The sequence below is a fragment of the Pieris rapae genome, chromosome 1 (assembly GCF_905147795.1).
Source record: "Pieris rapae chromosome 1, ilPieRapa1.1, whole genome shotgun sequence".
NCBI classification, from domain to species: domain Eukaryota; kingdom Metazoa; phylum Arthropoda; class Insecta; order Lepidoptera; family Pieridae; genus Pieris; species Pieris rapae.
Genome location: NC_059509.1, coordinates 3,949,688 through 3,968,007, shown reverse-complemented (window position 1 = coordinate 3,968,007; position 18,320 = coordinate 3,949,688). Strand labels below are relative to the sequence as shown.

The following is an 18,320-nucleotide window of genomic DNA, read 5'->3' as shown; positions in this document are numbered from 1 at the left end:
AAAATTTCCGTATTACTTCTTATCAACTGCCTAGACCATTTCTATTTTTAAAATGAATGAATTTAATTTATTTTCTTATTGTTGTTCATCGAACGTTGTCTTTTATTTTTATATTAAGTATACTTCTTTCAATTCGGTGTTGAATCTAATCTTTGAATATTTTTGTTTGTGCAACTGTGTTAAATAAATTTCATGACCTTTCTTAAAGCTCAGTATTTTTTAGGTTCTATATCCAGTGTTTATTTTTTTAAGGCATCAGTTTAAATAAATTCGTTTAAATAATTATGATACAGATCAACTAATAAATATATTGTTATTATCAATAACGTTATTAATTTCGTTATTAATAACGTTTTATATATATATGTAGTAAACAATTTTTTATTGTACAATAAAGTACAATAAAAAATTGTTTATCCATACCCTTTACAGTTATACAATACAAAAAAGGAAACAAGATAAAATAATAAAAAGAAACAACTATGATTAACATATAGCAATTTACCAAATACCACACAAATCTATATTATAGTGATAGCACGACAAACGTCTCATACAATACATTTTTCCAAAAACCCCGTGATCTTAAGTGGGCTGAAAACTTCGTAGGCTGACCCATAGATGGCGCTACTAGTATTAAAAAAATAAATATGATTTTTAGTTATCCTCAACTCTCCAAAAGACAATTCGTAAAAATTAATTTTACTATTAGTTATAGATTGTGATATATTATATTTTGAGTGAAGGAACTTTTGTCAACAAATCAAATACTATCAAAAAATAATATTTTTATTTATTACTTTTTCATCCCACCCATTAGTTATGTAGATTGTATGTGCAGCTCCTCGTTTTATTACTTTAATTGAAAATTATTGTCTATTTATCGTATAGTTGCCGTTTATAAATAGGCAATAAGCAAAAACTAATTAACGAAATATCATAATCATTAGTATGTTTACATATACAACTTTACAATAAATAGATCGCTAGGCTTTATTTTTCTTTTCTTTTCAGTAACAGGGCTGTACTGAAAAGAAAAGGCTATCGACTGGAGCTGGTATTGGCCCTTCTTATACTAATAATATTTCATTTCATTACTTAATTTCGATAAAATTATTTATTTATTAATAATATTTTTTATTTTTGTTTTATATATTATTCTTTAATAATTATTATTAAAGAATAATTTTAGCGAAATTAAATCTAAGGTGTACCTATTTCAAATTTTATTTCATTTTACTTGTATATAGCCTATAATTTTATTTATTTTATTCATTTATACTCTATAGAAATAAAAAATTAAATTAAAAAATTAAAAACATTTCATAGGAGGTTATGTATAAATTCTTTTCTAACTCAGAATTTTGTTGTATATGTATAATCAAAAGTTAGCTGAAAGTTTATCACGACATATTATATTTAATATCGTCTAATAAACATTGTTTAATAAGTTATTGTGACGTAGTGTAATTATCCCAAGGCTTAAGATGTATATATATGATTTATTAATGTTATCATAAAATGTTATGATAGAAATCATATCAAACAATGAATGATTTGCCACGCGAAAACAAAAATAATGAATTACCTTTTATCAATTAAAAAATGCAATTCATTCAGCTTCTGGATTTCCCGTCCCTGGTCACTGTATACCTATACAACTGATGTATGGTAACAAACCGTGATACGTGTCGTATAAATAAACCCGACCAACTTCACACATCAATTCCCGACGCGTAACACTTCCAATACACTATTTCACAAATACTAGCAGTGAAATGTATTTATTTTTTTGTTTGTTGAAAAAAAAAATTGTGAGATATATAAAGTCCATGGACACGATGGTAGTAGAGTAAAAATTAAAAAAAAAACTTCACACATCAAGGTCTTTTCTTGTGGTGGGGTCCAAGTGTCAGGTTCTCTCTCTCTCCCTTCAATAAGGCGAGGGGGTCGATAGCTGGCCATTCGTCGTACTCGTGAATGGGTGCTATTCGTGTTTAATACTTAGATATTTCAGATAAAGTTTGGTTTTCTTATTTAATTATTAATTAAAGGTCTATTATTACAATAATTATTATTTTTTAAAGTGTGACGAAGAGCACTATATACCTAATGGTTTTAGGTGCTTAAAAACAGTTTGCTAAAATTTTGGTTGACATAAAGTTTATTAGCATTCCCGCCCATTTACGCCCTGGATTTGAGAAATGGCAGTAAATGTAAAATAGTTTTAAATATATTTCTAATTTTCCACGCAATTTTCTTAATTTTTTTCTTCCTTCTTCTTACTATAACAAACACAACAAAAGAAATTAGCGAAATCCATCCAGCCGTTCATGCGTTTTCACTAAGAGAAGTAGGGATTCATTTATATATATATATATAATATATATATTGTATGTATATATATTTTAGTATTTAATAATTTACTGCAAGACCACAGATCACGACTAATGCTTTTATAATAAGTACCTGGATGACCTGATTTTCTTGAAATGATTCCTAGCTAGATCGATTTATCGCCCCCGAAACCCCCCGTATACTCACTACTATTCATGAATATCGTTGGAGCCGATTCCGAGATTCCAATTATATATAACATACATTCTTATATATATATACAAAGAATTGCTCGTTTAAAAGTATAAGATTACATATAAGGTAAACACAAAAGAATGACGACGGGGAATGGGACGAGAGAGCCTTTTTTCTTATACTCGCATAACGAGATTCACCGTACGCCTTGCAGGTTTAAATCAAATTTAAAAAATAATGATTGTATCACTCTTTTGTGTAATAAGTATGTATCTAATTACATGATAACTGTAATTCATCAACATGTTAAGGGCGTGGAATATACCTGGGTGATACTTAATCTTATCGTTATTAATGTTATTAATTACAATATTATCATACACGTATACCCTATGGGGTATGAAAAATTAAAATATATCCGTAAGAAATACAGAAACTTAGTTAATAAATAAATAAATAAATATTCATTCAATAAATTTTAAGAATGTTAAGTAGACTTTTATTTTGTTTGATAAATGACTGCTGCTAAAGAAATCTAGTTGTTATTTATTAAATTAACACGTTTCTTAAAGAGATGTTGTATTTGTACAAGAAAATTGTGTCTTCCTAAATGGTCTCAAAATTAACTGAACTAAACTAATTCAAATGCAAAATCAATTATTCATACAGGTAACACAATGTACACTTATAAACGTCAAAAACAAAAATGTACTGCCAGTTCTTAAATTAAGGGCGTAGAACAGAAGGCAAGAACTGGCATAGCAACTGATGTACAATAAATTTTATATAGTATAAAGACCTTTGTATATTAAAAAATATGGTAATGATAAAAAATCATATATTGATTAATACCTCAATCAAAACGCTAATACGATTACATTTCTCGCAATGTGCTCGTGTTATCAACGCTTTTTCTATATAAGCCGGAAGTGCAATATTCTCGAATATGCCATTTTGACTATATATGGGACTCAGCAAAAATAGAATAGTAATTAAACTAGCACGCATTAAAATCGTAAAATAATAAATTTATTTTAAGATTTAACGTAAATATATTATAAAAAATGTTGAAAACATCCAGACTGCATTTTTGTTGTAGTATAACGCTCATGCTATTGACATAATATGGACTAAGACCGGCGTAACCGGTCTTTTAAGAATTGGTACGCTCTCTTCTATTGTCTTCTCCTCTATTCAAATTAATTTTAAGTTGAATTAATGAATGTTGAGGAAGTATGAAATGGGTTAGCGATAGGTTCCCTATAAATAAATTAGGAGAAATTACCTGTAAAAACAAGCCTCCCATTCATTATAACTAATTTTATGAACAAAGAAACAGGCTATCTGGCAGCAGAGCCGAGCAGTGGGATCCTGTAGCAATTCTGCCATGTTTAATTTTTCCAGCCATCTCGATGGTCTCAGACAAACTACTGAATATTAGATCAAGAACTACTTACATAAAATGAATATTCTCTCAAACTCTCAATACGGATTCATCAATCCATGTTAGATCCTTTCACCACTCATCGAAAAAGATAGCCTCTTAGCGACAGGCGTTGGAGTCGTCACGTCCTGACACAGCTTATCCTACATAATCTGCAAAACGTAACCACTACGCCAAATAGTCATTTATAGAAATGATCCAGTTTGTTGATCACATACTCCAGCGACAACAAAACAAAATCCTAAGAGCAGTTGCAAAAGTACCATGGTACATAACCAAAAACGAAGTTCACGAACACCTACAAATGAGAACTATCAAAAAGGAAATCCGGAGACTGGCAGCTAAATACAAAGAGTGGTTGAGCTATCATCGGAACAAACTTGCTCGCCAACTCACCATTAGACAGTATGTGAGTCGCTCATAGCTTAGGGCTGATAGAAAATTACCGCAGAGAAAAAAAAATTGTTGATCACTTCCACCTTGTGGGTGTTCCAGTGATAAACTTAGTTATCTATGATTACTGACGTAGAAATTGATCTATTATATAAAATCTTTATCGTTGATATGACATTTTCTACTTATTATGAAATAACAATTAAAATCTATGGAATAATACCATTTATATTTTTTTATTATTGTTATTTTGTATGTATATGTGTTTGTATTTCGTTAGTAATGTTATGTCTATGTTTATATTATAGTTAGACTTTTATGAATAAAAATATTTTTTGTAATATAAGTTTCCTTCTTGGGCTTTCCATCATACTAGGAATGTGATTTTAGCGAAAAGGTCATTACCCTCCTCATTATTTTAGTGATTTTCGTCTTGTACATGTAACAAACTATCAAATAATGATGAAGAATCATTAATTAAAAAGCATAATATTAAGAATATTTGTACTTTATCATCTTTTACACTTAAAAGCCATAAAAGCGGTTATAAAATGTTTAAACTAAAAAAAAACCTAGACACGATCACCTGTGCTGAATATATTAAATATAAAAAATTAAAAAAAAATCCTTGATTAGTTATTATCTTAATAACTACGTAGATACAAACACGACATGATATGATAGAGTATGATATAAATACCCAAACAGTTACAATGAAACTATTCCCCCTAAGCAGCCTTATAATGAGGGCGTTCGTAGCATTTGCAGGATTTATAGCCAGTGAGTATATTATGCTATTTTAATAATTAAATAAATAAGAAGTCTATATAAGTGTAAAAAATACAATTAAGTTGCATTCAGTATATAAGCTTTCATAGATACTGACAACAGCAGAACTGAGCAGTATTAGCGTAGTAGCTTCAGCGTGTGACTCTCATCCTAAAGGTTACGACATTCAGGATGAGAGGAACCGAACTAACCAGTTCGATCCCGGCTGTGCACCAATGGACTTTCTTTGTGCACATTTAACATTCACTCGAACGGTGAAAGAAACCATCGTGATGAAACCGGCTTACCTTTTACCTACGACGTCGATGGCGTGTATCGGGTACCAGAAGCGATGTGACAATTAAATGATCATGCAACAGAAATCGGAAGCTCAGACCTAAAAAAGGTGTAGCGCCACTGTTTTTTTTTTAATATACTGACTACGTAGGGGGTAAACATAAGGCATGTGGTAGTATTATAGATAGATATCATAGATTAAAAAGAAATAAATTGCTAGTAAATATCTGTTGTTATGTAAATAAATTTAATTGTCGTTTATGTTTTCTACGACAACATAGTCACAGCTAATTTTATATACAGTAGGACTGGCTATGCTATATAATATACAAGTGTGCTCTAATATCCATAACATACATACTCCAATTAGATATTATAATTTCCCGTGGCGGGTGACACATTTATTGTATAATAGAGTTACGTGATTACACCCGATTAAAAAAAAAACAAATATTAGGTAAAGAAATTGACGTTCTCAATTATCTCCTCTTTGGTTAGAAATTCCAAATTCAATATTTTATAGCTATTTACTCGGGCATTTTTTTTTCGAAAACCACGATTCATTTCATGAGGAAGCTGTTTAATTTTTTTTATCTCTCGCGCATCCACGAAATATCGCGATATCGACGAGTTCCAATTCTACCGTCGCAACTTTGACATGCAGAACAAGCCATGGACGGCGACAAAATTGATAATGAAGAATTGAAGGCTATTGTAAAAGCGGTTTCATCGCAAACTATGTCTGAGTTAGCTGCAGGCTGCGGTGCTAGTGGTAACACTGTATTAAACCACTTGCATCAAATTGGGCAGGTGAAAAAGCTTGAGAGGCGCATCGATTGCTGCCTTACTGCCTCAACGGGCACAGTATTGAAGGGATTTTTAATCGAATTATTATCTATGATGAAAAGTGGATACTGTACCATCCTAGACCATACATTGCACAACATACAGCTATTAGAGGAACTTCAATTGGAATGTCTACGACATCCATACCTTGCTCTAATTGATAAATACTTTTTTTGAAATTTATATAGCTTCTTGCAAGTTAAATGCATCTCTGATGGGGCCGGCCTAAAAATTTTATTGATTTCTCTCCGAATTTTTTTTACTAAAAGGATCAATAAAGTACCTATAAGATGCCAAAATTGCAATATCATATATAGATATATAGATAGTAATGGTATATATGTACTTTGATTAATTAAATATGCCCTATTAAAAAAAATCTACTTTTTGTTCCTCCGATACAAAACGCCAATTTCATATGTAAGCTAAGCTAATATTTTAGTGATAACATATTTTCAGTTATGCTTAATATATATTTAAATTCTGGTATTTATTTCACAGTATGTGCAGGAACCTCGTTTTCTACAGTGCCAGGAAATAACAGCCATTACGTAGAAGGAGTAAGTCGTTATATTTGGATGCCGGATGGCGAGGGCGTGCCTCACCTGGTCGACTTACATGAACCAGTAGATGAAGATTTTTTCAACTCAAGGAACGGAAACGACAATCAATACTGGCTGTTTACAAGGTAAATTTAATTTTCTGGTCAAAAATACCTAACAAAATTTGTTGTAACTTTTATATGATTAAGTCGAAATATACGTTAACAAATCATATAATTACTTGTACGTAATAATGCATTTGAAAATAATGTTATTTAATTTTTATAACATTATTTTAGATATACCTACCTGAATAGCATAGCATTTTTATTTAATATTTTTTAACTTTATTGTTTTTGTAATGTTGTTTTTATTGTTGTACATAAGGAAATATGCACCGTGATTGTATTGGATTAAATATAAGACAGACACAGATTAAATTTATTGCTATCTGAAATATCAAAGCTGTTCTACCACTCTTCGTTATTAGCTAAACTATACTCAAATTTTATAATTTTAATCGGTACATATGATCATATTGTTTGTAGACAAAACCGCAACAATAGACAAATACTTCAAAATGGTAACGCAAACTCCATACGCAACTCGAACTACAGAGGAAATCGTCCTACCAAGGTCATCGTTCACGGATGGAGGAATAACGGAAACACTCACATGAACCCTATGATCACTGAAGCCTTCCTTGCTGTCACGGACTGTAACGTTATTGTTGTAGACTGGCACCGTCTCGCTGGTCAAGGATATAACACTGCTGCAAGAGGAGTGCCAGATGTTGGAAATCACTTGGGTCGCTTTATTCAATTTCTGTTCAACACAGCTGGAGGAAGCTGGGACAATCTCCATCTAGTTGGTTTCAGTTTAGGAGCTCATGTTGTTGGTAATGCTGGACGCCAAATCGGCGGTCGTGCTCGTAGAGTGACAGGTACTGCCTTAATTTAGTATAGAAATAAATAAACCCTAATAAGTAATATTTATGGAAACACTTACACATGAAAAAGACCCGGTACAACGTAATCGGAAATGAGGCAGATGTGTTTCCACAAACAAGTGATCATACAAACCAAAAAGCATTATTATATGACCAGATATCAAACCTAGGTCTTTCGTCTTAAACTCCACTATGAATTATTAAGCCACTTAAATTACAGTACATCACAAGCAATTTATTTATTTTTACAGGCTTGGACCCAGCTGGCCCTACCTGGGGTGGAAACGGTCAAGCGCTCAACCGAAACTCCGGCAGATATGTCGAAGCAATCCACACTGATGGACGTTTACTTGGGATCATGGATCCTATAGCACATGCAGACTTCTACCCCAATGGTGGAAGAAACCCTCAACCTGGATGCGGTGTCAGCACATGCTCGCATGGACGAGCAACTGAATTCTTTGCTGCTACTGTTCACCACAGTCATCTGGTCGGGCGGCAATGCCCCAATATATGGGAAGCTGAGTTGTCCAATTGCAATGGAAATCAATTGCACATGGGTAACGCGAATCTCGGCAAACGCGGGTAAGTAACAAATTAACTAGGTAATAATTAGGTAGGATTTTTATAAAACATCTTAACAGAGTTGACTGAAAATTATTTAGGTATAATTCAATTACCATTTATATATTTTAAAAACAACGATAAATTAAAATAATCAATTCTCCTTGTTTTATTACCTAAATCCCTAAATTCTTGCCTATTTATCGTATAGGTAAATAAACAAAAACTAATTAAGTAAATAAAATACGTTCATTTTGGAACAAAGGATCATCATGGTATCACTCATTCCACGTCATTATCATCATCATTAAGTTTTCTAATCTTTTAATTTATAGGCTTTCTGTATCTTTTATTTTCAGTAACGGCTTGTTCGGATTAAGGACTAGAGCAAGTTGGCCCTTCTAACAGTAATCACGACTATTGCAAGAATGATTTTATCGAAATTAAATTATACTTAAATGTTTAAAATTGTATTTTTATTTTTATTGTATAATGCCTACGCTTTATAGAAAGGAATTATAATAAAACCCATTTGATTGGAGGTTATGTAATAATCACATGTGATTTATAAAAAAACTTTTACTGAAGGTTTATCACGACGTATTTTAGTTTAACGATGAATATTTAATTTAATAAATTAAATATTCATCGTTAAACTAAATGATTGTGACGTAGTGTAATTATCCTAGGGATTAACATTTATTATTCAGTAATGTTATCAAATAATGATATGATTTCTATTAATAATTTAGCACACATAAAACAAGAAAACAATGAATTATCTATTTGTTTCGTATTAGTAAAAAAATCGTATTTTATCATTTTTTTTTTGTTTGGAAGTTCAGTCGATTTAAAACGTTCCTGGATCAATTACAGGGGCAGATCTACTTAAGGGCTTTTTGGGGTGCAGCCCAGGACCCCCAGGATAAAAGGGCCCCAGACTAAAAATAAAAAAATCAGAGGCACTTGTTCTATGATACTGCCCCAGTCGTGTCCGAACATTTCGCTGAAACTCCAAAGCAACAGCATGGCACTGCCACTAAGAAGGGGACTGATTGCAATGATTAAATAACCTGTCACAGAGGTTATTTCACCATTGGGCGACGGGGTCGTTAAGTTCCGACGCCACTCAATCTACGTCGATTACATTAAAATCTATTAGTCGCGACTTCTCTGACAAATACGCTCATGGTTTTAAAAAAACGCTACTTACAATGCAATTCAAATATTTCACTGTGAGTAAAATTAATAAAACCTTTACGTGGGGTCTGCGGTGAATGTTTTAATATATTATTTAATCGCTTTTACAATTTTATAAAAAGCTCATTAATTATTTATTATCTAAGTAACTCAATTACATTGATACAAACGAGATATGATATGATAGAGTATTTCATATAAATACCAAAACATTTACAATGAAAATATTCCCCGGAATCAGCCTTATAATGAAAGTGTTCGTAGTATTTGCAGGATTTATAGCCAGTGAGTAAATTACGCAATTTTAAAACATATATAAGAAATCGTTATAATTGTAACAATAATTATATGTGTACCTATAGGCTTGTATAGATACATCGAGGGTGAATATAGGTAAAATTTAGTCTGTGTGTGTAATGTGTAAGCTTGTCAAATCTAGTATACGTTTACATATATTTTCATTATTAAAAAAAACAATTAATGGGTGTCTATGGGCTGCGATGAATGCCGTTATGGGCGTCCCGCAGGCTCGTTTGCGCCCCTATTAGAAAAAAAGTAATAAATTGTTCATACGCACCTGTTGATTCGTAAATTTATATAAGAAACAACAGATCCTCAACTACTTACTCTACGCTGACATTGCCAGCGCGACGTTTATATCTTAGGACTGGCTATGCTGTCTTTCTGTAGGTTTAGGTTTTGTAATATACATGTGCACTTTTTTTCCGTAACTTTCATACTATAATTATACGGACGTTTGCTTAAAATACGCACATAGAAAGAAAGTCTATTGGTACACAGCCGGGAACCAAACTTACTACCTGAGGGTTGATCGCACGCTGAAGGCACTACGTCAACACGGCTGTGATAACTACTTTTAGATATACAAAATATATATTTAAATTCTGGTATTTATTTTACAGTATGTGCTGGAACCACGTTTTCTCCAGTGCCAGGAAATAACAGCCATTACGTAGAAGGAGTAAGCCGTTATATTTGGATGCCGGATGGCAAGGGCGTGCCTCACCTGGTCGACTTACATGAACCAGTAGATGAAGATTTTTTCAACTCAAGGAACGGAAACGACAACCAATACTGGCTGTTTACAAGGTAAATTTTGTTTTGTTAGAAATTATTTTAATATATTAATATTTATTTAGTATTTTTTTTTAGTTTGAATTTAATTTTTATAATATTTTAAAACATCTTGCCTGAAGAAGCATCCAAATGGTGATGGGAAATATTTATAGCATAAATACAAATCGATTTCGATGGTTGTGAATACGAGAAAATTATTAATTCATATTTACATATATCGTTAGTGATTTGGAACATTATTTTTTTACTGTTGTGCATTAGTAAATCTTCTCTATATTTTCAATTGCATTAAATTTTGACGAGTCATATATGCAATAACAAAGCTGTTCTTTAACTCTTCTATATAATTTAAAATCCACTCATATTTTATACATTAAATATTTACATATTGTTTATAGACAAAACCGCAACAGTAGACAAATACTTCAAAATGGAAACGCAAACTCCATACGCAACTCGAACTACAGAGGAAATCGACCTACCAAGGTCATCGTTCACGGATGGAGAAATAACGGAAACACTCACATGAACCCTATGATCACTGAAGCCTTCCTCGCTGTCATGGACTGTAACGTTATTGTTGTAGACTGGAACCGTCTCGCTAGTCAAGGTTATAACACTGCTGCAAGAGGAGTGCCAGATGTTGGAAATCACTTGGGTCGCTTTATTCAATTTCTGTTTAACACCGCTGGTGGAAACTGGAACGATCTCCATCTAGTTGGCTTCAGTTTGGGAGCTCATATTGTTGGTAATGCTGGACGCCAGATCGGCGGTCGTGCTCGTAGAGTGACAGGTACTGCCTTAATTTAGTATAGAAATAAATAAATAATAAGTAATATTTATTGATGACTTACACATGAAAAAGACCCGTTACATCGTAAATGAGGTAGATTCATTTGTTTTCGCAAACACGTGATCATCCAAACCAAAAATCATGATTGTATCACCCGATATCAAACCTAAACTCCACTGTGAATTATTATGACATTTAATTTACAGTATTACAAGTAATTTATTTATTTTTACAGGCTTGGACCCAGCTGGTCCAACATGGGGTAGAAACAGTCTAGCGCTCAACCGAAACTCTGGTAGATATGTTGAGGCTATCCACACCGACGGACGTATACTTGGTATCATGGACTCTATAGCACATGCAGACTTCTACCCCAATGGTGGAAGAAACCCCCAACCTGGATGCGGTTCCAGCACATGCTCACATGGACGAGCCACGGAATTCTTTGCTGCTACTGTTCACCGCAGTCATCTGGTTGGGCGACTATGCTCAAGTATAGCTGACGCTGAACGGTCTAATTGTAATGGCAGACAATTACATATGGGTAACGCGAATCTCGGCAAACAGGGGTAAGTTTAATACCAAATCAACTAGGTAGATTTTGACAAAATATCTTAATAGAATCAATTTTATTAATATTTCGATTTCCAACTCCATTTGTTTTAAAAACGCCAAAATAAAATCACCTATTCTTCCAAATTCATTACTTCGATTGCCTATTTATAGCAAACCCCAATTAATGAAATATATATCATTATCTTCAGTAGATTTTTACGTTATAGACTTAATTTTTCTTTTCAGTACCGGATTGTTTGGCTTAAGAACTGGAGCAAATTGGCCCTTCTAATAACAACTATTTCCATGACATTTTTTTTTTAATTTTGAATTTATTAAACACATTTGATAAGAGACAAATAAATAATAATATTTAATTTAATCTATTAAATTTAATTTAATGATTGTGACGTCGTGTTATTATATGTAATTACCCCAAGCTGAAGATTTATTAATTTTTAATGTTATCAAATAATGATATGATTTTTAACATAGGAAGTCCAGTCAAGTTTTAATCAAAGAATGGGTCTTAGACTTCGTCGTTGCATATATATAGTAAAACGCAGAGTAAAATAAGCACCAAATATTTAAATTAGGGTTTATTAACAATGGTTTCATATGGCACAAGAATTTGAACTCCAAATGGAACAGAATCAAAATTTAAGGATTTTTTTATAGAACAGGGCCCCAACGGGCAGGAGGCTCACCTGATTTTAAGTGATACCGCCGCCCATGGACACTTTCAATGCCAGAGGGCTCGCGAGTGCGTTGCCGGCCTTTTAAGAATTGGTACGCTCTTTTCTTGAAGGACCCTAAGTCGAATCGGTTCGGAAATACTTCAGTGGGCAGCCGGTTCCACAAACTGGTGGTGCGCGGCAAAAACTGCCTTGAAAAACGCGCAGTTGACTTGAATGACTTGTATTTTTAAGGACTAGGATTAAGAAGTATGTATGCTAATTACATGATAACAGAAATTTATCAACCGGTTAGGGGTGTAAAGATACCTCTGTGATACTTAATCTTATCGTTATTAATTTTAATAAATTGACTTTTGCAATTAACTTTCTCATAATTACTATATACGTATGCTTAATTAATTTAGGTAAGACAAAAGAGCATATATCCGAGAGAAATTTGATATCGATAAATGTACATCTAGCGACTGAAATGTGCAAAGGCGCGTCAAAATCTGCTCCGAGAAACTTTAGTTAAATTTTAAAATGAATATAATTTTTAATTAATTTCGAACAATTATAATCTTGATTAAAGTTCTATTGGTCTCATTTATTTGACTTCTATATAATGTTGTAATTTATTTCATTTACCATGCTTAGAAATATGTTCCTGATTGGCACTTACAAATCCTATTTTTGTTAAATAAAGGCACGGACTTTTATGGTATTAAAAAAAAAGTAAAATCTTTTAAGTGCAACATAGTGTGATACACAGATACGTATAATCATTTATACATTAAAAATACTAATATGTCATTGAAATTACGAAGGGTCAAATTTCTTCCGGTCTTATCAGACATAATGATAACATTCATAAATTCGCAACTTTATATCTAAATCAAAACGCTAATACGATTGCATTTATCGCAATTTGTTTGTCTTATCAACGATTGTTAAAATTTCTTTATAAGTGGGAAGTAGAATATTCTCGAACTACTTGCATACATCGCCATTAAAGATTACCTAGAAGAGGATGTAAAAAAACTATAACACAAATATATAAATATCGTAAAACAATAAATTCATTTCCGGTTTATCCGGCTTACGTTTTTATTAAAAAGGATGTTGTATTCTTAGTAATTAAGTGAAAAAATAAAGATGACTGAATGGGTACTTGTGGAAAAATTCATTTTAAGCCCTTAGGTTATATTAAAGGAATTCAAATATAGAGTGATGTACCTGGCCTTGATATATTTTTTTAATGTGGGGGGAAAGAGGGGTGCATAAATTATATGGAGAAAGGGAAAAACAGTAACTAGTAACGATTTCGAGTATAAAAGAAAGATATCATTAATTCATATGTAACACAAACCAAATCAGTAGGTATTTGAGAATATGTAGTTTTAATTCATATAATTTATAAAAATGTACAAATATAAATCACTTTCCTTTTATAGAAAAAAATTGTATAATCACGTATTTATTGATATAAAATCGTGTATTATCTTCGCTGTTGCTATACGATATGTTTTATCTAATTATATGGTAAATCAAGGTAAGCCTGGGCAACCGCGATATTTCGCTGCATGCCCGCAAAGTACGCAAGCGGAAGAGCATTTAAGATTTTAGACCTGCTTTACAAAGGATTTAGTAAATCCCAGAGGGTGAGGAGATATAACAAAATGCGAACGGTCGTTCGATTGTGCTTGGTCAACAGCATCTCTAGTCTAATAGACGTCTTTACTCTATCACTCTACATTCTCAGTCTCATTTATTGGACAATGCTAAAACAAAGTAATAGTACTAATAAAAGATAAAATATCAAATCTGATAAGATATGTATACATAATTAAGTAGATATAAGATTATAATTGGCAATAAATATAACAGATTCACCCAAAAGTTAAAATTTATATTGACAACTCCATCATCATGAGGCTGTTGGTAGCATTATCTGTTTATGTAGCATGTGAGTCGAATCCTTTTCTAACTTTCACGATAAATAATTATTTCTCTCATACATTACATTCAAAATACAGTATATTTTACTATGAATGAAATAAATAAAAATGTTACCAAATACTTGATGCTCTGAATGAATGTTATTCATATTGATCTTTGTGATAAAACCTACTGAGGTTTGTAATTATTGAGTAATTATTGAGGTGGTTAATTTGAAATGTTACCAAATACTTGATGCTCTGAATGAATGTTATTCATATTGATCTTTGTGATAAAACCTACTGAGGTTTGTAATTATTGAGTAATTATTGAGGTGGTTAATTTGAAATGGTGTATTTTTAGTGTGTACTGGTAGTGTGATCCTGAACTCGGATCAATATCCGCCTGTACCAGGGGACAACAGTCACTATGTAGAAGGAGTAAGTCGCTATATATGGATGCCCGATGGAGACAACAAGATTCATCTGGTTGATCTTAAAGCTAAAGGCAGAGACGCTCAATTCTTTAACGGATTTAATAACCAATACTGGTTATACACAAGGTCATATTAATTATATTGTATACAAATGGAAAAGTTTAAAGAAATCTAATAAGAACTTGAACAATATTTTTTTTTTAGACGTAATCCCACGAACCATCAAGTTCTAAAGGTCAACGACGACAACTCCATTCGCAACTCAAACTACAACGGAAATTTACCAACGAAGGTTGTGGTACACGGATGGAACAGCAAAGGCAGTTCATCAATGAACCCAATGATTCGTGATGCTTTTCTTCGAGTTGGCGACTATAACGTTATTGTTGTCGACTGGAGAAGAGCCGCATCTGGAGTATACACAACATCAGTGCGATCAGTTCCTGGTATTGGTCATCATCTTGGTCATTTTCTTAACTGGTTGATCTCCAGACACGGTGGTAACTGGAACAACGTGCACCTTGTTGGGTTCAGTCTTGGAGCTCATGTTGTTGGAAATGCTGGTCGTACCGTTGGAGGACGTGTTGGTCGTATAACTGGTATGGATCTATTTCTTACAAACTAAAGTTACAGGGAATCATTATTGAGACTGGCCGGTTTCAACTCTAAATGATATTTAGCAAATGTTTCTTATCAAATAATACATAGTAATAGAAAAACTATTCAAAATAAATTAAAAGAAAAGAAATAACATTAAAAAGTTTGATAGCAGTGGACTTTTAACGCTGGCAGCTTTTCCTCGCTGTATTGCGATACTTATTCGTAGTCATCAGTACTATTTACTAAGTACCAACCTTAATCTTTAATTAGCTCCTGTCCGCTTGAACGCCACGGGCCAAGTCTCTAGGGAACAAAATTGAATTTGAAGGAAAGAAATAAGAATGTTTTAGCGGTTTCTTATTTTTCGCCTGTTCTGCGGCCGCCCCAGGTGTATTGATATTGTTTAAATTGATTATTGGAAATATTCTTGGGAGGTTGCTACGCCAGCCCTCTTGCCAGTTTTTCAAATCCTCCAAATCAAACTAATATAATAGGATCCAGCACAACGTGTAACCCGTTAACATTGATGGTGCTGGATCCTATTAAATTTTAGATTAATATTTAACCAAAATCATAAATCCTTTTTTTAAATAAGTTATGCTTTGGGTTGCATCGAAGGCTCTGCTTTCTGTCTACCTATCTTCCATAGCTTCCATAGTGGGACCGGCGACAACTTCTTTTCGCATGTAACGCCCCTCACTGTAAGATGCCACAAGATACTATCCTATTATCTTTTTACAGGATTAGATCCCGCTGGACCTCAATGGGGACCGAGGAATTCTAATACCCTAAGCAGAAATGATGGACGTTACGTGGAAACTATCCACACTGATGGCGGTAAACTGGGTATCTTTGATGTTATTGCTGACGCTGACTTTTACCCAAATGGTGGTAGGCACAGACAACCTGGGTGTTCTTTAAGCCCATGCTCTCACAGTCGTTCCTACGAATTATTTGCTGCGAGTGTAACCCACGACCATTTTGTTGGAAGACAATGTGCAAATCTTAACGAAGCACGCAACCAACGTTGTAATGGAAGGCAGCATAAGATGGGCAATGCTCGTTTAAACAAAAGCGGGTAAGTTAAAATCCATATCTTACAATTATTATATAATTATATAATAATAATATAATAAATCCTTAGTCGAATTCGACTAAGGATCTTTCAAGAAAAGAACGTACAAACGTGAAAAGCCAGCAAGGCATTTGCGATCCTTCAGGCAATGTGAGTGTCCATTGGCGGCGGTATCACATAACTTCAGGTGAACCAACTACCCATTTGCCGCATATTACATTAAAAAAAATGTCATGATATTGTTCTATTGCACAAAATGGTAGAATTTAAAAATTGGCTAATTAGTCAGGCTGATGAGAATGTAAAATAAAAGATTTAAGGCCAAAGTCAAAGTTGTACGCAAACGTACAACGCGTTTTGTTGTTTGTTTGAAAGTCTCAACTGTGAATGTAGGTATGATTAGTCGTAGTAGTCTACAGACAGACAGAAAGTACCTACAAGTAACTCGATACCTACTTGATAACTAACATCAAATTATATTTATTCATTTTTCAGGAGTGGCCTGTATGGATTAACTACAGGTTCAAGACATCCATTCTAACTAAACAAAGGACCGGTAAACACAACGAACGTTTAAAAATATAACAGTGTTAATAAAGATTTTATCTATATGTATTGGTTTTCCTTCAAATCTTTTTATTTTTTATACAGATAATTAAAATATTTAAGTTACATGTCGAGAACTTATTCACATAAAAAAGAGTAAAAATCTGCTAATATAAATTTTTCATTATATGTAATATATTGAACAATGAGTGGAAGGGTTCCTGGTTCCTCGGAAGTTTTAAACAATAGAAGATTCTGATTTTAATCTATAACAAATCGCGTACAACAATAGAATATAAGCGGTATAATGAAATGTTAATTACTATGTATCGAATGAATGCAATTATAGGCACGTAAGTCTAGCGCTGGCCGATACGTGGAGAGGATTGCTGCGCATGTGTACTGTGGTGCGGGGGCCGGAATGCGACTGGAGAGCCAATCGACGCTCTTAATTTCGCTAGCCCCCCCCCAAGATACCTTATTTTTTACTTCTGCGCAATAACGGTCAGCGCTAGAGTTTCGTGCCGCTACTTGTAACAATCGATGAGAGTGTCTACGTCTGGCTATATTCTCGAGGAGTAACCCCCCGATGATTTAGTTAATTGCTATGAAACTAATGACTGCAGTTACATATGAAGAGAGTGCCTACTCCGACGATTTAAGAGATACCACCCACCCTTATAAAACTAAGAAAGCCTGAGTGAGCAAAATGTAGCCTTGGCTCGTACGCGAGTCTTACCGAATATTTGATTTTCCAAAAAAGTAGTTAGTATATCTTTATAGTACATTTAACATAAAATTTATCATAAAATTGGTAAACTTTTAAGATGAGGCTTAACAGTTTAGTTGTCGATGTGGTAGGTTCAAAACCCGGCTGTGCACCAATGGACTTTCTGTCTATCTACGCATTTCACCCTCGCTCATATGGTGACGAAAACATGGTAAGAAAACTGCGGGTTTTCTCACCCTTAGACCCAAAAATTTGATGACGTGTGATCATCTTGCCTTACATTTCAGAAAAAGTAAATGATCACGAATCAGATACAGAAATGAAGCCCAGACCTAAT

General features: G+C 33.2%; 2 protein-coding genes across 5 annotated transcripts; both read left to right on the top strand.

Annotated features, from left to right (window-relative positions):
* The first annotated feature begins 5,046 nt into the window (after positions 1-5,046).
* LOC110994760 (lipase member H-A-like) lies at positions 5,047-12,358 on the top strand. Of its 3 annotated transcripts, none has more exons than XM_045634659.1 (5): positions 5,047-5,149; positions 10,459-10,645; positions 11,032-11,426; positions 11,662-11,995; positions 12,228-12,358. In XM_045634659.1, the coding sequence occupies exons 1-5, from the start codon at positions 5,047-5,049 to the stop codon at positions 12,271-12,273; spliced, it is 1,065 nt and encodes a 354-aa protein (XP_045490615.1). In that variant the 3' UTR covers positions 12,274-12,358. The 3 variants fall into 3 exon arrangements, with proteins under 3 accessions (XP_045490615.1, XP_022117284.2, XP_022117282.2); XM_022261592.2 differs by lacking the exons at positions 10,459-10,645; positions 11,032-11,426; positions 11,662-11,995; positions 12,228-12,358 and adding exons at positions 6,782-6,968; positions 7,371-7,765; positions 8,023-8,356; positions 8,695-8,803 and having other exon boundaries at positions 5,060-5,149; XM_022261590.2 differs by lacking the exon at positions 5,047-5,149 and adding an exon at positions 9,695-9,820.
* Positions 12,359-14,511: 2,153 nt separating this feature from the next.
* LOC110994844 (pancreatic triacylglycerol lipase) lies at positions 14,512-17,318 on the top strand. 2 transcript variants are annotated; one of them, XM_022261723.2, is made up of 5 exons: positions 14,512-14,624; positions 14,960-15,158; positions 15,237-15,631; positions 16,374-16,710; positions 17,203-17,318. In XM_022261723.2, exons 1-5 carry the CDS (start codon positions 14,588-14,590, stop codon positions 17,246-17,248), a joined length of 1,014 nt encoding a protein of 337 aa, XP_022117415.2. In that variant the 5' UTR covers positions 14,512-14,587; the 3' UTR covers positions 17,249-17,318. The 2 variants fall into 2 exon arrangements, with proteins under 2 accessions (XP_022117415.2, XP_045485272.1); XM_045629316.1 differs by having other exon boundaries at positions 16,374-16,744; positions 16,780-17,281.
* Positions 17,319-18,320: the final 1,002 nt, after the last annotated feature.